Below are 24,572 nucleotides of genomic sequence, written 5' to 3'. Positions count from 1 at the left end.
CTGGGGGCAGTTTTTTTTTCTTTTATGTATTTATTTTCAACTGTTCTCCTTAAGAAAAACGTGGACTGAATATCATCACGAATTCTCTTCTAGTAAAATCTTTTAGAATGCAAAATACTTTCCTCAGTAGAGAGGAAAAACCACTTTGGTTGGGATATTTAGAGTAAAGCCAGCAAGCTGCAGAAAAAAAAAAAGAGTATTTCAGAACAGCAGAAAGGTGGAAGAAGAGCACAACCCATCCCTGTCTGTGCCCTGAAATGCAGCAGTTCTCCAGCACAGGGCACTGGCTGTAAGCACAGAGCAGGGCACGGGTATTTTACAGGAGTGTTTTACGTCAGAGAAGCATTTCTTTGGTAAGAGGCTGTGTGGGTAGAGTTTGGTATCTAACAGCAGGAACACAGCTGTTCTCTCCTGTCCCAGCCTCCCTCCTATCCTGTGACCATCTCTAAAGCCTTCAGCCACTCACTGCCCTGACACTCAGCTTTGCTGCATCTGCTTTTTTATTTATTTTTATTTTTTGAAAATGGAAAGGAGAAAAAAAAGGTCAGCTGGGAATATTTAACGAAGCTTGAAACAGACGTAACGCGGTCTGTCCCCCACCTTTGGATTAACAAAGCAGATTTTGTGCAAAGGAGAGTGGAAAAAAACCTACCAGCAAGTGAGGCAGCTGGAGTATGTGGATCACATTACAAACCAAGGGCTTGTTTTACAGCCATTGTCACATGTCACATTGATAAGCTGAACTATGGCAAAAAAAACCCCTTACAGAGCCAATGATCTCTAAGATCAGACAGAGTCTCTTTACCTAATATATGCAGCTAAATATGTCAGCTCCCTACATCTGCCATAGCAACAAGGAGAGAAGAAGGAATTAACTGCATTAATAAAAAAAACTGAAGGGACTCCTGTATGATACAACAAAATGTGAGAAACCTCTCAGCATCAAAGCAAACGCAACAAAAGCACAGAGAATAATTTCAGAGCAAATCATTGAAACCAGCTGATTACCTGAGCTTGCACATCCCTGCTGTAGGGAATCCTGTAATGATGTCACAGAGTGAAGGACTAGACAAGAGAGGAGAGGAAAATCAGGGAACAATAAAAGGAGATGCCAAACCACAAACTAAACAGTAAGCAGGCTCAACAAATAGCAAAGTGCTGATCTCAGCAAGGGCTCGCTGCTCAGTTAACTCATGGCACAGAAAGGTACGACCCAGGCCAGGCTCCAGCCTGGCTTTTCTGTGTCAATAGGTATTGGGGAAGAGACAGCCACAGTAAACGTGTCATTGCAACCCAGCATTCCCCCTTTAAAGCTCAGTTTTCCAGCTCACCTCCTGAGACAGCAATCGATATTCTCCCTGGAACAATCCAAATCCCCTGTGCAACCCTAGGAAACAGCGCACAACATTTTCCAGCTCTTTGGCCAAAATTTTTGGGATTGTGTGTCATATTCATGCCTAGATAATATCACCCTAATGAGGAACTTGATAACTGCTGCTTATCAATTACACATAAATGTTCATAAACATTCCCAGCACGTCCCCTTAGGGACTGGCCGGGCTGCCAGGGTGGATGGTGCCACTTCCATAACGCCTGGACCAGCACAAGTGCAAGGCTGGCTTACTGCAAATTTAAAAAAAAAATAAAAAATACAGAAAATAGAAAAAGAAAAAAAAAATCTCCTCCTCCTCAACTCAAACAACATAGTGGAAGTTTAATTACCTTGTCCTTGTTGCTGCCCTTGTGCGGGCAGGACACACTGTCCCAGCTCACCATTCAACCAGAGCTGCATACGAATAAATGGTTCTCGGCCTTTTTGGGTCAATTTGCTCCATGGCTTTGGCCTGGAGAGCATGTCACTGACACTTCCTTGGGACAGCCCCAATACCTGAAGTGAAGCAACCAAGAATGGCACGTTAACACACTGGCAGTGGAAACGGGGGGAATTTAAATCATTTTGGTTTCCTTCATTGTATCGCTCAAATTCTTTGTATAAGGACAATTATAAAAACTGTAAAAATTGGACAATTATAAAAACTGTTTTCTGTGGATACTCGGATGGAAATGCTTTTCTTCCTGCCGTGTTGCCTTCTGAAGGAAGGTGGGTTTTTCCTGCAGGATCTGGGTGGCAGCAGCCTGGATTTGCATACTTTTCATATTTTGTGTCAAACAGTTTCATCAGTTTTAACAGGAAAAACACCGAGTCCAGGCACACACAGGCAGATGAAACAGGCAATGACTGGCGTGTATTTTGTTCTCAAACAAAAATAATTGGGACTTTTGAGACTAGGCCTATATTTGGTTGATTTTTGGGGGATGAATTATAACGATGTGTGTTTTCACCTGTAGCAGCGGCTGCTCCACATAAGTAAATATTTAAGAATACAGCTGAATGCGGGGAGGGGGTGGGGAGAATTTCAGACAGGCAGAATGCAATTACTTGCCTGGTATTCAGCACAGGTACAAGAGTTAAAAATCATACTTAATGAAAGCTGCCATGGGATCTTTAATGACCCCAAGAGGTCAGACTTTTCATTTTACATCTTAGTGAGAAGGTAATAGTGCGATGCCAGCTCCTATTACACTTTTATATTGATTTAGTTCTTTATAGGAAGAAGAAACAACAAATGTCCAACACTTTTTACAGCCTGGGAGGGGTTTTCTGGTGGTTAGGGACCCTCAAAATCCCACGTGGTCAGTGCTTAGGGCTCACAACGTGAGAACTTCAGGGAACCTTATCTGTGATCAAACATTGCTCTAAAACATCTCAGAGCACATTGAGGTACAGAGCAGCAGGTATTAGAAATGACTTGGAATTCTTGACTTCAGACTAAGGAGAGTTAGGGGATTTTCCATGTGTTTGTTTTAACGCCCTTGTGCACATTTCCAAATAATAATGAAAAAGGAAAAATGCTCTTGTGTCCACAATCTTCGCTTATAACAAAGTTAAGACTCTCCAGTCATGACAATGGTATTACTCAACTATTCCATGAATTCATTACATTAAGCATGAAATACTGAGTCTCAGCAACGTTTGCTTCAGCTTTCAAGTTTTCTAAACTCGGGGCCCCATTCCTAATTCCAAGTGGCTGAAGCCAATCCCTGTATAAAAACCCTTGCAATTCCTACCGCACAGGGAAACTAATACTTAGTGAGTTTTGAAATACTTCACACACGGAGCAAAAACACTTTTCCACAGGACCCCTCTGGCTCTGCACCTGTATAAGGAGCAGAGGGCACAATCACAACACTGGTGAAACAAGAGAGAACCACTTCTTTACCTTTTCCCCAAAGATCCTTTGGCAGATGCCATTCTTTGCTAGCTTTTCCTTGACCTGCCGCGTTAGCTCTATCGTATCCACCTCCTGGTACATATAAATCTCATACTGCTCGGGTGTCAGTGGAGGAACCGAAGGTTTGGATGGCTTGGACAAGGACACGATAGGGGATGAAGGGAGGGGGCTATTCTGTGGTGTCTCACTGCGACTCGCCCCAGTCATGCTCAATTCAGAACTCTGCGAGTACGGAGATTCCGCGTTTGGCCACTCTTTCCAATACTCGGAAGAAGACGGTCCTTGGAGCTGGCTACGATCTGGCCTAGTCTGATTGCTGACCTTTTCTTTTCCACCACTGGCTTCCTCAACTTTTATATCTTCGGGAAGAGCTGCATTTCTTCTCTCATGCTGCACAGTATTCCACCAATGGTCCTTCCAAACACCACCACGTCCCAACTCATTTTTAACATGCCTCAACATACCCTGGGCAGAATCACTTATTCCATGAAGCTCTAAAACAGGTGCCTCCTGAGGCTCCTTTTTGAGCCCAGAGAGGTTCTGCAATGCAGAGATACTGGAATCAGTGACAGATGAATGTTTCTTCAGGGATATGGCCAAAGGAGAATAGCTGGAAACCGAAGACATTGCAGGTGTAGACACTAGTTTGGGGGACAGGATAGAAATGTCAGCTTGAGATAGAGGTGGTGTTTTTAAGGCAGGTTCAAGGGCAGCCTGCTGTGCCTCCATTTCCCGTCGGGCTTGTTGCAGAATGGATCGAATTGCATCATCAGAATTGCCACTGCTAGAGGCAGAAGGCGGCTGAGCCGGCTCAGCTATGAAAAACAACCAAAAGACTAAATGCAACAGAGGAAAATGCTTTATATTCAACGCGTGCTACTGTATACACTTCCCTGACACGGAAAAAAAAAAAAAATAAGGGGGCTGAAATACATTTCTGCATGGGAGGGAGGAGTTTTCACTGAGCAAAGATTTGCACTTTTCAAAATAATGTAAGATTTCCAAAGTTCTTCACTGGAAAATTTTGAGAGTTGCCAAAGTGCTGGATGTTTGCACGCACAGACTCAGCTGCACAAGTCTGGGATCACTTGCCCTTCCACCATTGTAAAAATTTTCAAATAAATGCCTTTGAAAATCAACCCTTCACTTCTTCCTCCCCCACCCCCATGTGGTCAATAACATTTTATAGCTGCATTTACAAAGTTATTTAACCTTTCACTTCACTCTTTTCTCCACAAATGAATTTAACACGCACTCAGAACTGAACACTGCATTCACCTGGACAGACTATTCCAGTATAAATAAGGCGAGACCTTTTAACTTCAAAAACACAACACACAAATTACAACAAAGGCAGAACTTTAGGAAGAGATGATCATCATTGTTTCACTTGACAAACTAAATATGCTCCTGCTTCCTGTTTTCTTGTACCATTGTCCCAACCACTGAAATAAACAGCTCTACCAGAGCCAGGCTGACACCTGGCCATCACCCTCTCCCTTTTCTGAAGCTCTAGGATGGAGTCACAGGTGCTTTCAGCAGAGATAACCCGCAAATGAAGCATTCCAGTGGGGAACCAGGATTTGGGTGGCTGTGCTGCAGCAGCTGGGGATGAGCAGAGACTGGAACGTGGGTGGGGAATTATCTCTGCAGAGCCAGGAGGTTTTGCAATGGCATCTGCTTCTATTTCAGTCTCCACTGAGGTCCCCAGTGCTTGGAAACCAGTTCCTCTGAAAGCTGCTCTGCAGAGAACAGGCAAGTGAAGCACCAGGTGGGAGCAGGGAACCCCACACTGCAAGGAGTGGCCTCAAAGTGAAATAAGATTTCCAACATGAAGTGTGTCACTCCAATAATACTAAGGCTCATCTGAATGCATTTCTGAATTTGCCTCCCTACATTCCTTCCTGTCACACACTGTAAAATACATGAAAAGCTAAGGAATAGGAAGAACAGGCAGTGATACTCTGCTGTTTTATCTGCTAGTTTCACAGGGAGTTTTGAGGCCAAATTAATATTTGAAAGGAAGTCTGAGACTCTCAGATGAAACATGCTACTGAATAACATTCTTGCAGTTTCCTGCACAAACCCCATATTTTTCTCCATGTAATAATTTCTTGTATAAAGTCATGTTATTTAGATCATATATTAACTAGTGTTTTATACTCTGCCATAAATTAACTTAGTTTTCATTTGAAAGACAACTATCCAAAACTGTAAATCAGTATTTACTTTAAAAAATGAAACAGAAGTATTGCACAGTAATTTCTACTTCAGCCCAATAGCAGTACTGGGAACTCTTAAAGCTGAGAGGGCCACGGACTAGACAGAAATGTTAATTACGTAACAGCATACAATGAGAAATTAGACTTATCTCAAGCTAAGAGGGATTTTTTGGGAAAGGTAATGTATTTTGGATTTGCCAGTTCATTCACTGAAACACATTCTGTAACCAAAAATAAAGTCATCTAAGAGTCAGGACTGAGTGTGCCTATATGAGTACAGGATGTACCGAGGTGCTGGGACTGGTAATTGCTGCCTGGAGTGTGACCTTCACCCCAACAAATCCATCCAGCCCCTCTCCCATGCAGTTGTGTCCCTGGGCCCTGAGTGAGACAGAAGAGAAGAGAAAGCAGGAGCTGTTCCCTTTCCAAGGAGCCAACTGGGAGAAGAAAGGATTCTGTAGGTTCCCCTCAGTGACTCCTGCAGGTCTGGAGGGCAGCCAGGAGCTCAGAGCTCTCTTTATCACAGGGATAAAGGTGTTCAGAAATCCCACAGGGAGCAGGGCAGAGCAGAGACCCCACCATGCCACATGCAACCTTAACTTGGGATGTCTCAGAGACAGAAACAACTCCACTAAATAACAATAAAAATCTCCAAAAAAACTCTTCAAACCTACACTGAAGGTTTTAAGAATATAATTAACTGACCAGAAAGCTCATGGCAATTGTTTTAATTAAATTCTGCAGCAAAAGCAGGCAGAGACAAAGTGAGCCCGTACCTGTTTTCTGTACTTGCAGCTCCCTTTTGGCTTGTTCGAGAATGGATTTGATGGCTTCATCAGAGCCAGACTCTGCGGTTCGGATTCGTGTGGTTATGTTACCTGGGGAGGAAAACACAACTAATGACACCAGGAAAACTCTTATTTGGCTGTTTTTGTAACACAAAGACACATTGTATGTGATACCTGGCCAGCACAACCTGAGGACAGCTTGCACAGGACCTTTACCAACGTTTACAGCACACTAAAAAAGTACTTAACATAATAAAAGCAAAATATCCTCCTTGTGCCTGTCTCTAGCTGCCCCAGAATGGTGAGAACATCAGAGGAAAAACCAGGTGGTCATATATTCCTTTTCTAAGATAACATATATAGATCTATTCTTTTTCCTTTTATTTTTTTTTATTTTTTTTTTTTTTTGGAGGGGAAGAGGAAACAGAAAGGAAAAGAACTGGAGGGGAAAGGAAGAAAGCCAAAAAATAAGCCAAGGATTCAACTTAAAAATGGCATAAGCTGCTAGGCAAAGTAGGATGAGTATACATTCAGCCCAAAACAGAATTAAAAAGTAACTAGATAAAAGTAATTTTTAACTTTTTAGAGGTTAACACATTAAGAGAAAGAGTCATTTAAACACAGATACCATTTGAAGTACTCTCCAGCTAAGAGCTATTACTTGGTTGTTTGGTTTTGCTTCCTTTTTTTTTGTTTTGTTTTTTAACCTCTAAGGGGAAGAAAAGTAGGAAAAAATGTGAGTGCTACTGCACTTAACTGCATTTTCCACTAGGAGATTATTGTTTGTAAGCAATTGAGGTAATTTGTGACTGGAGTCAAAATAACTACAGACTTTTGATGTACCTGCCTTTGTTTTTTCTTCTTTCTGGTCTCACTAAAGAAAAATTCTGCAACTAATCTATAACAAAAATGTGCAGACTTCCTGTTCAGTGATAATTTATGGATCTGATGTTCACTTATCTTGTTGTCTTTTTCATATATAATACTGAACTAAGCATCACACTACTTTAGCAGTGTATTAAAATGGAATTTGTCAGCATAAGCCCCATGAGAAGAATGAAGTAAACCTAGAGCAGAAGCAGTATGCAATTGATGTTATAACTGTGCAACTTTCTCCCTCCAAAACCATAAAAATAGCAAAGAGAGCATTTCAATAGATCTGATGACTTTATAAAGCCACTTCCATCACTTCTCTCTCTTTATCTGTGTATGCAGGGGGGATGGGAGTGGAAGAACTATCCAAACAGGGTTATGTTAGTACAGCAGCAGCAGAATTAGAAAAAGCGAAGTGTTCATCTAACCCATGGTTTGTTTTATACTTACTGTCTGTTTTTCTATCAGATTCCAGGCCAGAATCAAACTGCACAGTTTTAAGGAAACACACAGCTAAAGCACACTCCACTTCCTAGGGATTGACTGCAAAGAAAAACACCTGCCTGTGACGTACCTTCAGACCCATTTCTTCGTTTCGGTACTTCCTGAAATAGTCTGTTCAGGTTCTGGCCTGGATTCTCTGTTGAAAAACAAGTTTGGTAAGAACAAAACAATCAGGGGATGGTTGCTCTGACATCACGGGCTGTGTGACATGAGGAGCTGGCAGCCTGGCCCTGAGCTCTCCTGGCCCCTTGGGCCCCTGAGCAGGAGGAACTGGCTACTTGGGAAGAAGCAAGGCTGGCTGATTTGTTAATAAAGATTACAGCTATGTTCGGAAAGGAGATTAGACAGATATAAATAAATGTCTAGAGATACCAAAAATGAAGAGGTTAAAGATGGGCAGATAATCCCCTCAAGTACAATCATCAAAAGGAAGAACAGATTATAAATCTAACAGTGTGTGCTTCCAATTAAACAAAATCTAGGAAAACCCTGCCTGTCCTTTCCAATATTTCTTGACTGTAAACAACTTACTTTTCAGTTTCTCTAAATGTAAATCTCATCCTTAAGATGAATCACAATGAAATGCATGTTACTTCTTAAAATCGCTGCCTTAAATATGCAAAGCTGCTTTAAACTGGGATTGTGTTTTAGTTACTCATCTCATGCATCACCTACCCTATTTTGTCAGAACACTTTGGGGAAAAAACATAATCACACAAGACACAACAAAAGCCTGGTCCCAGTAAACAACCTCAAATAAAAATCCCCAAGTATTTCTGAGGGCTGATAGCCCGAGTAGCTGCTGACCCTTTTTGCTCTGTGTTTGGGAAGTGAGGGCTGTGAGTGTCCCTGCTGCTCGCTCCTGCTGACAGGCACCAACCAGTGGCTAAAAAAAGCATAAGCACAGATACGAACCTGCCTGAGTGCTGCAAAGCAGGGCTGGAGAGCTGAACTTGCTGCACCTGGCACCTGACCTGGGTGAGAGCAGCAGCAGCAGTGCACGAACAGCCCCGCATGGAGAAGCTCCTGGTTTGGAATGTTTGGAACTAAGAGGAGCAGGGGGCTGGGGAGCTCTTACCTCTTTGTCTGCCCTGGATGCTGCGAAGAGCCAGGATGTTCTGCTCGTCCGACAAGAACTGCTTCATCTTATGAAATGGCTCCTTGCCTCTCACAGTCAGTTTATTCCATGGCTTTGGCCGGGCCAGGATCTCGCTCACAGACCCTTGTGACAGTCCCAACACATAATGTCCAAATATCCGCTGTCCAATATTGTGCTTGATCAACTGCTCTTTCACCTGACGTGCAATTTCGGCCGTGTCTATCTCCTCGCCTTCGGAGATGCTCCCAGCACTTTCTGACTGGCTGGGAGATGGGGCCATGCCATTTACATCCGGGCTTTGTTGTAATGGACTTTGGGAAGATATGGAGTTTGTGCTGTATGGACCTGTTGGAAAAATCATGCTTGTGCTTCCTGCTTCCTGCATTGCCTTGGAGTAGAAGGACTGCATTAGCTGTCGCTGGAGGAGAGAGTTTAGTGCAAATTTTCCTGTGGAGGCCAGGGGTAAGCTGGGGCTCGCCAGGGATGAGCTGAAAAAGTCTTGACTTAAACCCGTTGGTGAGAACTGGTGTGTACCATTAGTATTGGAAGCCTGCTCCCCCGCGTTGCGGAGCAACTGGGAAGGAGGGGAGGCCGGCAAGGTTGCAGGACGCTGACTCTCAGGCTGGTCTTTCCCTTTTCTCCTGGCTGACCCTACAAGGAAGGTCAAACATAATGCATTATGGGGGGTCAAAGAGGGAAAAACCAAGATAAAAAAATGCAAAGTTTGCCCCGCAAAGGGAAAAAGTGCAGATTGACACGGGCCAATGGAGTGGCGGTGGGAGTTTTGGTTTTGTTTGTTTTTGGTTTGTTTTCATTTGTTGTTTTTTTTTTTTAATTTTTATTTTTAATTTTTTTTCCATGATTGAAAATTTTTAAGCCAAACAAGGCCCCCGAAACAAACAACATGCATTTCATGTTTGCACCTTTCTTGTATGTTGCAGCCTGGAGAATCCCCCTTACAGACATTAACACTAGAACAGTTACATGAAGTGCAGTGATACAGTTAAATAAATGCAGTTACAGACAGCAAGTCTCTCTGTTGTCTCTCATTCAAGATATGACTCATTGGACCTGACTGAACCCAAATGCAGCAAACATTTACATTTTGGAACAAACCAATTTGAATAAAGGAATAACCATTAGGTGGATGCACCAAGATCACTCAGTTAAAAGTCATAAAACACTTCAGAATTCAGTAATCCCAGGGCCAGTGGCAACTTTTAACTTTCTTCCAGCTGCAAAAACCATCATTCAAGAATCTGGAAATTCCATGACTTGCCATTTAAAAAATGTGCACACAAGATGTAAAAGCCCACACTAGGAAAGCCAAGGAGCAAACACACTTCGCTGGAAAGAAAGGATTTTGCTTTCCCAAGCTGACCTGCTGGAGGTATATCCACGTGTATCAGACAGGGAGACTGTGATCTACATGCAAACGTTTTGTGTAACACTGTGTGTGGGGGAAAGAGATGGATTTGTTCCCAAAACAGAAGACAGCCTCAAACACTGGTACAGCCTGTAATGCCTCTTGCTTAACCTTTATAGACTCTAACTTTTACTTCATTATCCAGCCTATAAAACTACAGAAATCCAACGTCACACAGTGTTCCTGTTGCTTCTTAATCCTCCTGCCATGCATTAGCTCAGACACTCAGCTCTCACTCAGCCCTCCCTCCCATCACAGGACAGCAGAGGCACCCAGAAGAGCCAAAATTCGGGTGGACCTACCGCTCAGGTCGCTGTTGGTGATGCGCAGCGTGGCGTTCTCCGACTGCAGCGAGCGGTTCTTCTCCAGCAGCAGCACCTCCAGCGGCTTGGATGCATCCTAAAGGAAACCAAAGGGGGAGGTTTGTTTCTCAAAGCATTGAGAATCTCACTCAGGCACTAAAAAGGATTTCAGAGGGAAAAAAATTTCAAAAAAACCAAATGCTTGACTGGTCTCTGACGGCAGCGAGGTAATTTGCTGGGCACAGATCGGCAGGAATCGCTCCAGGCTCTGGTGGGAGCCATGGAAGAGATTCACTGTTTAATTTTCACTGTAAATCATTCATCAATTCTGCATTATTTTGAGATGTGCAATGGAATGTTTTCTTAATCCTACTTATTTTTAAATGGTCCTGGCACGCTTTCAGTTTAAAAGCTGTAGACTTCTTTTAATCTGATTAAAACAGGAGTTAAGATTATATTATTCCTTCTAGGGCAACTGACCCAAGCCAAGCATTTCCTTGACATGCTGCATTTCAGCAGAAACAGTTTGTTCAAAATAACATCAGTCAGAGAAACCTGCTATTTACTCTCCCCTAAATATCTAACCTTTGACCATTAAAAAACCCAATGAAAATTAATCCTAGGATATCGACATTCAGTCTAGATTTCAGAAACAGGAATTTAATTCATAACCTTTAAACTGAAGTAAGATTAATTTGCTGGAACAGCAGAGCTTTCTCAGTACTCCAAGGTTTGTTTTCTTTTGTGAAAAGAAATTTTCAAGGCTAACAAATACTTAAAAATGCTGGAGTCCTTGCACAGTGTGCTGCCTGTACACCAACTCCAGTATCTTTAAATTACTCAACTTCACAACATTCTGGTTTACCCACTCCAGCACAGCTGAAATGTCACTTTGTCCTTGACCACTTAAATGAAATTAACAGGCCAAAAAAAAAAAAAAAGGTCCAGTTCAGCTTTTTACATAAGAAAACATCAAGAAAAACAAGAATGGATCGAGAAGCCTCAACATCAACAGGAACCTGTCAATGTCAACAACAAAGAATTGCAAGACAAAATTTTTGTTAACCAACTGAGCTGTTGAATAAGTAAGAAAACAAAAGTAAGTTCAATACCTGTGCACCAGAGCTTTCAGATGGTGCAAACTCCATGGATTTCAATATACTGTGGAAGGCAGAAAAAAGAAATTATTTTCTATTTCTCCTTTTCATAACAACTCCACTAATGAGCATTAACATTATCATGTCCTGTTCTTTAGCAACACAAGTGATGACAACTTTCCTTGCAGTAACACAATCTCCTAATGAATACAGAGTAACTCCTCCAACCAGTTATTGGATAAGAAAATTTTCTCGAGCATCATCTAAATCATTCCATATGCAATCCCACCAGGCCAGTTTAAAGTGTAAATTTAAAGGTTAATAAGGATATAACATTTTAAGCTGTCAGAAACAATATAAATTTATCTGTGAAGCTGGAAGGGAATGAGGAAGTTGTAGCAAAGCAGCAAAGCAGGGGAATCACCACCACAGTACAGCACTTTACAGAATATACACCAGCTCACCAGCAAGGAAAATATGCACAAATAATCCTCCCAACCAAGGCACTACAGGCTAAAAGGCAGTTTTTCATTTTAATAACCCCCTCATTCTATGGCAAAGGGAAGACAAAATGGCCCAATATTTCTTAAGAAATATGAAAGATCCAAATATTTATAAGTACATTAGGAGAAGAACCCGATAGTCTCGTTGTCAATATTTTATACAAATAGTGAGCGGTCAGAGGACGTCTCCCTTCAGAGGCTCTCAGAGCTGTGTCATCTGGCAAACCAGAATCTTACAGGAATCCAGACTTATTACTGTACTTTGTTGGATATTTTTTCTAAAACCAGCCTGCTGCAGGCAGGACATGAACTTCCTCAGACTGAAGCAATAAATGATTTCAGCTTCTTACTGTACAAAGACAACATTCATTTGGTGAAGAAAAACAGCTAAACACATATAGATGGTATTTATACAGCATTTGTCATGTAAACCAAGAACTCTGTGAGCAGGAGTATCTGGTTAATCATGTATTTAACTGTATTAAAAGCTGTGGATCATGTATTAAAGGTTTTGGAACTGCCCCTGGATCCTTGGAAGTGTCCAAGGCCAGGCTGGACGGAGCTTGGAGTAGCCTGGGGGAGTGACGGTGTCCCTGCCCATGGCAGGAGGTGGGACTGGATGACTTTTAAGGTCCCTTCCAGCCCAAAACATTCAGTGATTCCATGAAATGTGTAAACTGAGAGAAAAAAAGGCAGAAGTCCAGTATTAAGAGACAGGAACTAGTTCTGGATGCCATGAGGGGTTATAGCCAGGCACCCATTAACTGCCTGAACCTGTCCCTGGATTAATCCAGACTTAGATGTGCATTAAGTGACATTCTGGAAATCAGGTCTCTGGGCCATTCAAGATCACTCAAAGACATAGCAACCCCAAGGGGAAAAAAGTCATTCTGAGAAAGAGACATCATGTATCTTGCATCTGTGCATACTCACTGCACACAGGGTTAATTCTGACAGGCATCCCTAAAATATAGGAATTAATGAAACCACAAATTTCTGGCAATCACTTTCATTCCATGGCATCACTCAGTGTCACCTCTTGCCTGGCTGTAGGGTGGAGCCATCACCCCATACACAGCACATAAAGTGATGTTGTGAAGACTCTGTGTGGGCACAACAGCTCAGCCAGCTGCAAAACCAGCTCTTGTGCTATCAGTGGACTTGTGCCAGTCAAGAGGACAGGATGTGGACTAATGGCTCGAGTTCTCAGAGACCCTGACATCACTTGGACATCACAGGTGTGTGACTCGGGTGGCAAATCCCCAAAAGCCAGTGTTTCTAGGCACAGCTCTGCATCCTGTGGCATTCACATTCTCTGGACAGAGAGACACAATTCTGTCTCTCAGGAGAAGCACAGAGAGAAGAAGAGAGAACAATCTTTATCTCTGCTCCTTTGTTTTCCCCATGTGGAATGTGGTGTGGAGATTGTTCACCTGCAGTGATTGCTGGGTTGGATTCTGGTGAAGGTTGTTTGGGTTCAGTGACCAATGGGATCCAGCTGTGGCTCGGGCTCTCAGCAGAGTCACGAGTTTGAGTTAGTTAGACAGGTAAATAAGAAGTAAGCATGTAGAACAGGATAGTCTCTCTTTAAATAGTATAATAATGTAATATAGTATAGTTTTAATAAAGCAGATCCTTCAGCCTCCTGATCTGGAGCCAGACATCATTTCTTCCCTGAGTCGGGGTTGCCTTTTTTTTACTACAGCATCCCAGGACTACAAGGTGCTGGGGGAGATAAATGCACAGAGACTCATCCAGGGAAAACCCCAGCCAGGTCTCTGTTTCCATGAATTCTGCAGGAAATGGCCTCTGCAGGGATAACCAGTCCTACTGCACATCCTCATGATGCCCAAATGAGGAGACTCATCTGAATTTCAAACCCAGTTTGAACAGTAAATTATGTCCCATGGGAAATCCCATTTCAGTTCAGACCAGTTGTGACCCCACTTACCACATGTGGGTTTGCCATGTGCAGCAATCCAGCAGCACTCCAAACACCTTCCTTCCTCCTGGATGAGGCTAAACCAGAAAAAGCTGCTCTCTCCCAGCAGGAGCAGATGTGAGTGGTGCCCTGACCACACAGTGCTGGCCCCAGAACCAGGCTGACAATGGTTGGAAGCATAAACCTGGTTATGGTTATATTTGGTTCTCCACACCAAAAATCTGCCTCTAAAGCCCTGATCTTGTAATCCCTCTCCTTGCACAGGCTGATGATTTTTGATTCTGAGCACCTGCTGCCAGCTGGGACCTTGAGGAAGGATCCTGAGCCTTGCAGCAGCTGTGTTTCCAGTGAGATTGGTGCAGGCAATGTGTATTCAAACCTTGGCTGGAAACCTACTGACCTCTGCCTACCTGAAGGGGATTCTTTGCTAACTGAATTAACTTTCTGACAATTTCACAGGTAATTTCCTATACAGTTGAAACACAAAATATACTAAAAATCAAGCTGATGGCACCTCTAATTGCCCTAAGAGGAATATTCACTCCAGCAGGTTCATTTTTAAAAGAATGTAAAAGTTAAACATGTCAAAAATGACTCTCCAAATGTGTCACAAAAGACACATTCTCCTCAGGAATATGAGGAAGCACAACATTTCTTCTTTGGATTGCAGGAATATCTTTGCCCATGAGATCTTGACTCAATCTGTGGCTCAAGATCAGTTACCTGCTTTTTAAAGGAATGATCTTGTGACTTGAATCTGCACATCTAAGAAGACTTGAAATATCTGACTGTAAAGCAAAGTGTGCATTGGGACAGCTCGACTTTCTGTTCGTCTGATCCCGACTGCAAAGGCAGCAGGGTCAGCGCTGTCGTGCTACTTGAGAGGGAACTGAAGGCACACAGAGAGCTCTCAGATCTCAAAAATAGGTTTAGAAGCCGTTGGGCACAAAAGCCAAGGCAGAAAGTGAAGAATCCTCCCATCCCAGATCTTGACATGGGCCCACCTAAGTTCCCCAGAGGCAGAAGTTGGCTGATATTGAGGCCCTCAGCCTAGCATGCCTTTAACATCCCAGGAAGGATTAAGGAAAATACATCAGCGCCAAAACACCTAAAAAAATCATTCTATTCCTGCTGTACTGACAAGATCTCGTTTCTCTAGGTGCAAATGTTGTGAGCAGTTCATTTCTGTCAGTGTTTCAGGCCTCAAGGCAGAGGCAGCAGGATTCAGTGTGAGGGCTCCAGATTTACAGCAAAAGACTTCTCCCAGCCTCATTTACAGCAAGTCTCGCTTCAGATCAGACTGCCAGTGCCAGGGGATGCACACTGAGCCTTCAGCACACCTTCTGGATGAGCTGGAGCATGGGAATGGTGTGAAGCAGCTGCTTGGAGGAGGCAGCATTGCAAACATCCTCGCTGCTCTCCCGGAGGGTCTCAACCCTCAGACCATCCCACAGGATGGTGATGGACCCCAGGGCCCTCACAAGCCAGCTATCAATCCACAAATTAGGGATATAAAAGCTGGAACAGCTGGGAAAACAGGGTTAATTTACTGGCACCCAACCAGGGCCACTTCCAGCAGAGTCTCCCATTTATTTCACTGCAGGCTCATCCTGAGCAGAAGCACCACATGAAGCCTCTGTGTCACAGCTTCTCTGATCTGCCTTTCCACCCCTGCTCTCATGTAAGGCAGTGTTGCAAAAAAAAAAAAAAATTAAAATATTGGTATTATCACCAGGAATACAGGATTTGTATTTAAAGTACAAATGCAAAGTAAGCTTAAATGAGTATATTCAATGATTATATTGGGCTCTTGGCACCTTAAGACTGGCTTTAAAGTCCTGGTCCTGTTGTATTAAACCTTTGCATTAAAGCATGTAGGATTCAAAACTCATTTGTTGTTTCAGCACATTTACATTTAATATCTAATGCAAGAAGCTAGAAGGTTGTGGCCTTATTCCCATTCATGCTTTACATATGAGGACATAAACAAGCTAAAACCTGAAGCTGTTCCCTTAACTCAGGAGAGGATGTGGATGTATTTACCCCTAATCACTAAATGATGATGCTATTTTGAGCCCAGGTAATAATCAGGTAAAATGACCAAATAAATGGTCAATTCATTTAATTTCAGTGAAAATTATACCCCTACATCAGGGTGTGCTGCAGCTGGTGGTGAACCAGAACGTCAGCCAGCATGGCTAGAATAAATCAGCACCAGGGGCTGGGCACTTATGGGGCTTGCAAATCCAAATCTGCTTTCCATATTCTCCAGGGATGTGTAAACAAAAGCACATGACTACCAGCCTCATCTGAAATACCTCATTAAACCAGGGAATGGGTTATTTCAGCCTTTTTAAAACACACACAGAAATGCCAGAATGATGAAAGAAGAGATGGGAGTTTCTTGCAGTTATTTAAACCTTGACACTAAACATATTTCCAGTCAGAAAAGTTCTCTTCTGAACCTGACAGCTTATCTTGTTATAGTTTAAAATGAGGCTCTTTTAAGTCTCTTAAGAAAATCCCTTGAAATAGGAAGAGGCTGTTTGTGGCTTTAGTTTAAAACCACAATATATTAGCAAAAATATACAGTGAAACAAGCCCAGCATTAAACTGGTAAGTGCTGAACCCTGGCTGGCAGGAGCAGAGAAAAGGTACCACGGCCAAAGGCTCTGTGTGTCATTTTTGGTCCACATTACCCTCAGCTGTTGGCTGGAGACTTTAAAAAGTGTGGTCCACCTAAAACACCACAGATTTTGGAACTTTTTTCCCTTTGTGGACAATAGTTTTAGTGGCTCTTCTTCGTGGACATGTGTTTTATTTGCTATTGTGATCCTCTGCTGCAACAAAAAGGAGCACTCACAGATACAGCAGTTCCACTGGTTCTGGATGCAATTTCTGCCAATATTCCCAATTTCTTCGTCTTTGTGGTTTTGACTGAATTCTTTATTGTTCCAAGAACACAGATTTGTGGCTTCATTTAACAAGCACCGTTCAACCAGAGTTTGTGAAAAAAATTATGTAAGCATTTAACACTTACTTTAATTCTTTCTTAACCTCTTCATAATCAGCCTGTCCTTTCAGTTTTTCTTCCAGTTGCTTTAAAAGAGAGAACATGGATTTAATTATTTACATTGTTTTTTTTTTCTCTGCAGGCTTTGAAAATCATCTTCAAATTATTCCATATATACAGCAGCGCACAAGTGAGGGTTAATGACTCATACCTAATTTACATATATTAGAAAACAAACTCTAACCAATTAAACGTAAACACAATTATACCTCGCTCATCCTTTGTTTACAGAGTGCCAAGCATGACAGAATTCAGTGGGTCCCAATTTGGCTGTTTGCAATGTCACTGTCATGTGTTCGGGCACAAAGGTATTAAAACAAAAATGGGGCAGCTGAAATTTTCAGGGAGATTGAGTAAACAAGCAGGAAGCTTTGGCACATACTGTATTCTTAATAGGACAGTTCTTGATAACCTCATCTACATGATAAAAAGAACAGACTGAAGAAGCTGCTGTTGACTGGAATGCCTTGGGCTTGGAAGGCTCCTACAGCACCTCGTGCCCAAACAAAACAGCTGTACCAGAGGTTTTACAAGCATTCCCGATGGCAGTAACCAGAGAGGGAGCATTGAGGCCACCCCAGCAGCTCCTTCTGCTCTGCCCCACCCAGGGCGGCCTCAGTGGCTTCTCCTGGCTGTGAGGATGCCCCAAAGGCTGAACCAAACCCGCTGCCACGATCCAGAACGCAATGCCACACACTTGGACCTTACCCAGCTCCCAACAAAGTGCTCATCACTACGGGGTAAATGCTTCAGGAGGCCTAAAACATAGTGATACATAATTGATGCCGTTACGTTGCTTGCAGAAGCCACATTCATTTCAATAATTTCTTTGCTTAGTGCAGGCACACCCGATCTAAGCAAAGAACAGAACTTACTGGCTTGCAACTTCCATGGATAAAGTCAGGCTAACTCTGCTTCAGTTCATTTTTGGTGTTAAAATTGGCACAGAATCCCAAAGGTCGGGGAAACAGAAGTAACACAAGGATGTATCACCTCAAAGGCAGAGAATCTACTTTGAAAAGGAAAGGAATATATGACATGAAATAGAAAAATAGGACTTTATGTCCAGGAGAGGCTGCCTTCAGGGGAGGAGGGAATTCAAGATCCTGCACCCACTCTGGGGCTGCTCTTTGGATGCAGGAGGGGGGCAGGGGAGGGCTGCTGGGAACTTGGATAATTTTAGCAAAGCTGTTTAAAATGCAGCCCCACACAGCTGTGCAGCAGCCCAGCTATGGGGGCATGGAGGCAGGGCTGGGGAAACAGAATTGGGAACCTGTTCCTGTTGCTGTCTTCCCTAGTAAGTCAGTGTGTGGGTATCACAGAGCTGCACAAACCCCAAAATGATGCAGCACAGCACCCACAGGACAGCAAATCCATGGACTGAGTCATCTCAGTAATTTAAATGAGTCTTCTTCAGACACCAACAGCAGCATGGTGGGCCTTTGTGGGGCTCCTGCTATTCTGCCATTTTTAAAGGATTTCCTACCCGCCCTTTGCAGCTCTCACACTGCTGACATGTCTGCCCTGCCATTAGCATGGCTGTTAAGGAGCAGTGACAAAGTGACACCCCGTTACCAATCCACAGCCCTCTCAAGGCCCTGTTCCTGCTGTTTGCCACCACAGCCCAGCATCCTCAGCACTGCTGAGAGAGGAACCTCCCTGCAGGAACAGCCAGGCCCTGCTCAACGAGCAGCTCTTAATGGACCCCAGGAACTGCAGCTCAGTGTGGAATTTGCACTCTCTGGGACACTGATGGAACAAGTGGCCTCTTAAAAAGGTCTCGTGTCTTTTGTCATCAGTGGCTGTGCAGTCATTCCAGTTGTGTTAAAAATAAAAATGAAGTGTCTGTTTTAGCTACAACTTTTTTTTTTTTCCACCTGGAATAAATACAGGACAAGTTTTAGTAATTTTTTCTGGCGTGTCCTGCCTTACCAAATTCCAGTTATTGTCTGGAACAATATGAAGCACTGACTTTGCTTTAGATAGCAGACACAGTGCTTCAGGAAAAACTTGGTTGATGTGACCAGGAAAATCCTACAAAAATTAAAGATGTTGGAGGTTTTGACAATTTACAGTGTGTTGAAATCTCATTATGGGAATGCACTACATAGTCCCAGGGCATGAGGTCTCACATTTTGAGGAGGTTCAGCTACAACAGGCCATGAGTTCAAGCAGCTTTTCAAGCTGCAGCTCAACACTGAGCAACAGAGTGACTTCAACAAGGCACCCAGGTAGAATTTTTAGTGCATCAGGTCAGGCTGGAGAGGGATCTTTAAATGAAGATTAAAGATGAGAGAGCCAGAGAGCCCTTGGTACTGGGAGGAGACTCAGCATCACAGCTGAGAGTTCTCCAAGAGGTCACAGGCAATGGGAGCACCTGCCAAACCCCAAGACATCCTTCTGCTCTCCTTGGTCTTGTCACTTTTCCTTCTGTCTCTGTTTGTGCTCTTCAAATCCACTGTAATTCACCTTTTCCTTAACTCTGTGACTGGTAACATTTTGGGTCTGGAGCAGAGGAGCTTTTAAAGCAGGAATAACTGGTAATTTACACCAGTTCTCAGTATATAAAGGACCAGAAGAAATTTAAAACAAGCAATACCCTGGATTAATATGTTAGTTACTTATGCAAGGGTATGCTAAAAAATAGCCTTTTGTAGAAACAGATAAACCACAGAAAAACGAATGACTCCCATTTAAATGAAATCTGTATTAAATGTAATTCTTTGCAGGGAAGTGCTATACCCTGGTAGAGTATTTCTAGAAAATTTAGGTACAAAACACAGGTAGAAAAATAAAGAAAAAAAAGAGATATTGACAAAATGCAGCTGTTTTGGACTCTCAGGTACTTGCTACAGCAGTATGACAACCAGCAATATTTTACTTTGGATTGTATAAAAACCACACACATCCATCATTCCCAAGTACCTAATATAGAGATTGTTGCCATGGAAAATCTGCACCTAAACATCTACTTTACTAAACAACATAAACTAACAACTGAGGATGCAGTGCCTGTGTAGAAACAGAACATTTAGGCACTTGGCATCTTCCCAGTCAATGACTGTTTTAAAATGTATTAGTATGGTAATTGTCTCCAAGAACCCTGTAAAATGCACAGAACATGGGATAACAAAGGTTCAAGCTGTGAGACAATCTGGAGGAACTAATATCTTGCACTAAATATCAACCTGGTTAATTCAAACAAAATATATTCCAACGACCTCCAACACACAAAAATGCAGGAGCCAGAGGGCAGAAGGAAAGGGCTGGTGGCTTTTCTGCACATTAAATTTGCAAATATCCCATGCTAAAGAATCATCTTGCATCTGTGGTGTGAATAAACCCATGTCAGAGCATGCAGAGATTGGGTCCCTCCTCATGTTATTCAGAAAATACAAACACTACTGTATTATTAACTGAACTGGCACAGGTAAATAGCAGGAGCTGTATTGAGGGGCTTAAAACATTTCAATAACCATTAGATTAACACTGTAGTTCAGTTTAGAGTGATCAACTCACACTACTGAATTTTAACTGGGTAGCAGGGACATCCTAGCACCCAGCCACAAAGGGTTAATACAATTAGAGTGAGAAAAGTCTTGTTACTAGAGGACATGTTTTGATTATTAGATCAGATGAAGATAAAGAAGCAATAATTTTGAAAGTATTTCTGTATTGTTTCATTAAGTCATAGAGTATTAAACAATTCCCCCAAGATACAGGTTGAGAACATTGCTTTAATTTGTGAAACTGTGAGTTGTTTTCTGTGGAGGCAACCATTGAAATCTCTGTTATTTCAGATGCAATTCCTTCATAATCAAACAGGAGATCAGCACATCACCACTGAGATTTGGTGCTTTGTACAACCTGTGCCTGGCACAGGCTGTCCCAGCACTTTGGGGTGAAAGTAAGTATTTGGAAATATTTTTATAGTTGCAACAAATAAGGTTAAAGAGGGTTGAAATGACTAAACTTTATCAATAGAGGCACTACATCAGCCACTATCAACAGAAAGCTAAATACAGAGCATTAGCCAGGCAAGGCTATGAGAAAATGGAAGGAGATTACTGAAATGAAAATCAAAGACTTGCTCTGTCATTTCTATGATCCTACTCCCTTTGAAGTTAATGGCTAAACTAATACTGACCTCACCAGGAACATGCTTTATTCCAAGAAAATCTGTCAAATGCAAGGGCTCAAGATACTTTCTATCAGGCTTTATGAAAAAGTAAAATAAAAAAATCCCCTGAACATGGGTGGAGCCAGCAGAATGTGTTCCTCAAAACCAGGGCAGCTCCTTTCTCCCTCAATAAAAGTGGTGCCCACATGGTGACAGGTGGGCAGAGACTGATACTGTTAATGGAGTTATATAATAGGTGTCCTTTGCTCCACTGAATTTTCATAAAAATTCTGCAAAGCTAGCTTAAAGCATGCAGAGAACACTGACTGCAACACTTCAGCTTTCATTCCTAACAGGTCTCTCTCCATGTGAATTATGCTCCACCACAGCAATACCAGTAACTGCTAAAAAAATGTCAGAATTAGAGCAATTTGTAAGAGTTTCAATTGAACATTAAATCATTCTGATAGAGCAAAGCTGCCCACGCCACAGTCAGAGCTGAGTGGGAACTATCAGCCTCCTGCTCTCAGAAAACTCTCAGACTATCAAACCTGCAGAACTACCAAGTCTTTAATGGAATAGATAAATTTATCTTGTTTACACTTCGGAGCTCATAGATGGTGGAACAATGAAGGAGACAGGAGTTACAGGAAACTGATTCATACCCCACGTCAGGAAACATTTCTCATGCTCACTCAGAGATCAGAACTGTGTGGGCTCAGCACAGGGAAAGTGAAACTGCCCAAGAGAGAGGTAAAAGGGTCATTCAGAGAATTCTCAGCTCTTCCTTCTGGTTCTAGTGAAGTGCTGCTCCTATGCAAATGAGTATAGGGCCAGAGTGCTAATTATAAATGGGAATTACTGTGCAGCAAATACACAGTTAAAAATAATTAAATGGTTATTGGTAATGATAAATAAATAAATAATAATTATTTAAATAATTAAATGGTTATTATGTAAAAGCCTTCCCCATGTCCTGATTTTACTTGTTTCTATGCCCTAAATGATACACTTTCCATTTCCAGTGGAGAGAACTGGAGGGGGGTAGCAGGGACATTGAAAGATAAACCAGTTCCATGCAAATCTTCAATATGTATAACTGGAATGGGAATTAAAAGTTTGAAAATCGAAGAGGGATTTCCTGGGCTTTTTCAGTTCAACTGTTTCATTACACATCCATGCTCGATGTCTGCTGGGTTTGGTGGTGATTTTAATCCTAAAGATAGCCTTGTCCTGCAAAAACACAGTTCAAAACAGTAAGGATTGGGCCATTTAGAATTTAGAAAGCTGTGATCCCTTAGAAAGCAATATACCCAGGGGGGTGGAATGGGATGGGTTTGAAGGTCCCTTCTAACTCAAACCATTCTGTGATTCCATGAATGCCACAGAAACCAGAATTCAGCCACACCCTGAAGAAGCCAACGGCTCAGGACCACAGGAAACCCCAATATCATCATCTCTGAGATATAGCCTTACTTTGAGTGTGCTGTTCTTGGCTGTCAGCTGCTGCTCCAGCTGGGAGATTTGGCTGCTGGAGTTCTCCCTCAGCTTGGTGAGGCTGCCCTGGAGCCTCTGGACATCTTCGACGAGCTGGGCGATCTCGCGCTCCTTCGCGGCCAGCTCCACTTCCAGGCTGGAGCGAGTCAGCACCTCGATGGCCTGCTCCTGGAGGGAAAGCAGGATCAGAGCCAGAAAGGAAGGAAAGGCAGCACACCTCAATTCAGGGTGGTTAGGCAAGAAGCAAACACAGCATTGGGTGGCACAAGAAACAGCCAGTTCCTAAATCTGGGACTCCTGTGAGTGACATTGGGAATCTGGAAGATGGAATTTCCTACACCCCAGGACAGCTCTCTGGGAAAACAGGGATAACAGAGGGAATAAATTTCCCTATTTCATAAGTGCACTGGAAAGATGCAGCAGTGAAAGTCAAAGGATTCTATTTAGATCTATTTATTATTAATAGCCCAAGTGCTTTGACAACTATGAAAATCTGTGCTTACAAAATACTAATCAGATAAAATATTCTGAAGTAATGGAGCAGAATTTCTTAATCAGGAACGGCAGAGCCACGTGCCTGTGGCTCTCTGCACGCATACTGCACGTTTCAGGCAAAATTGTCAAAAATTGCCCCAAACTGCTACTTCCAATGAACTTGATCCTTGCATGAAAATTGTTCATGTTAACATTATTGCAAGCATCCCTCCACGGGGAAGAAGAGAGATGTGACAGCTCTAAGACAAGGCCATTCTCCCTTTGGTCACCATTTGCAGAAATTCCCTTTCCTAAATCTTCCTTCTTCCAGTTTCCCACAGCTGTAAAATCTGTCCTCGAGTCTGGAACTTCCTCTCTGGACTGACTTCCTGGGAGGACAAGGAATCAGAGAAGACAGAGAGGTCCAGAAGGAGGCAGATGCATGCAGAAAAGATAATAGAGACTAATTGCACCATCTCTGTATCCTTCTGTGCTGGGAGATCACAGCTGTGATGCACTGGGGAGCTCTGAGCCTCCTCCATGGAGAATGTGAGGAAAGCCTTGTGGGGGCAGGAGGCAGCCCAAGGAGGTGCACACATTCCATTAAAGAGCCCAAAATGCATCTCACAAAGGTTAATGGCTGTTCCTCAGAAGCACCAGTGAAGGAGAGAATCCATTCAGCAAGAAGGAGATGAAGATGGTGAGCACTAAACCAAAGATCTGTGGTGAAAGAGCTGAGAATTCACCCCAGCTACACCCTGACAGCTGAAGGTGACACTGCAGCAGATTGAAATGTACTCCATACCCTCTTTTCTGGGAATACAGGAACAACAAAACCCCCTTTTCCATATCTTCTAAACATTCAGCTTGATTCTCAGTGACTGCACCCCGCTGCACTCTCAGAAAGCTCCATGTATGAACAGCAGTTAACAACACTCTCCTATTACACTGAATTATACTTTTAACTTGAAAAAACCTCTAATTTGCTTGCATGAAACATCACAAGTTGTATAATCATCTGCTGCTTGTGCCTATTGAGACTAGAACGTAGAGTCTGAAATAAGATAGATAATGATCATTTTCATCCTGCAGTAGTTGTCATATTAAATATAAATGAAGTGCAGAAGTACTATTAAATACAAGAAAGACCTAATGTTAAAATAATGATAAGACTAGGACACGAGATAGGAAGAGGCAGGTAATTCAGAGTTACAAGTGATATTCAGGCTTTTTATTTTGTGTTTTGCAGCCTACTTGTCTATCTTTTAACATCTCTGAGAAAATACTGGGTTGTATTAATAGACAACCAAACAGATCTGGAGGACTTATGGTTTGTTACTCATTCTCTGCAAATGATTT

The 24,572-nt window shown here is 42.6% G+C and overlaps 1 protein-coding gene across 14 annotated transcripts in view; it reads right to left on the bottom strand.

Moving 5' to 3' along the window:
- Positions 1-24,572, bottom strand: part of CUX1 (cut like homeobox 1) — a 307,420-nt gene that overhangs the window by 62,715 nt on the left and 220,133 nt on the right. For 5 of the 14 annotated variants that reach the window (XM_068210246.1, XM_068210249.1, XM_068210250.1 and 2 more), the window contains 10 exons: positions 22,719-22,907; positions 17,090-17,148; positions 11,620-11,668; positions 10,508-10,604; positions 8,759-9,430; positions 7,751-7,816; positions 6,292-6,393; positions 3,282-4,108; positions 1,723-1,888; positions 1,009-1,065 (listed from right to left, as the gene is read on the bottom strand). In XM_068210246.1, the coding sequence (XP_068066347.1) occupies positions 1,009-1,065; positions 1,723-1,888; positions 3,282-4,108; positions 6,292-6,393; positions 7,751-7,816; positions 8,759-9,430; positions 10,508-10,604; positions 11,620-11,668; positions 17,090-17,148; positions 22,719-22,907 (2,284 nt within the window). The remainder of the gene's footprint in view (positions 1-1,008; positions 1,066-1,722; positions 1,889-3,281; positions 4,109-6,291; positions 6,394-7,750; positions 7,817-8,758; positions 9,431-10,507; positions 10,605-11,619; positions 11,669-17,089; positions 17,149-22,718; positions 22,908-24,572) is intronic. The other 9 variants (XM_068210254.1, XM_068210255.1, XM_068210258.1 and 6 more) reach the window with 7 other exon arrangements.

This window comes from Anomalospiza imberbis, chromosome 20 (genome assembly GCF_031753505.1).
Source record: "Anomalospiza imberbis isolate Cuckoo-Finch-1a 21T00152 chromosome 20, ASM3175350v1, whole genome shotgun sequence".
Classification (NCBI taxonomy): domain Eukaryota; kingdom Metazoa; phylum Chordata; class Aves; order Passeriformes; family Viduidae; genus Anomalospiza; species Anomalospiza imberbis.
Note: the sequence above shows the minus strand (reverse complement) of the source record. Positions and strands in the feature narration are given on the sequence as shown.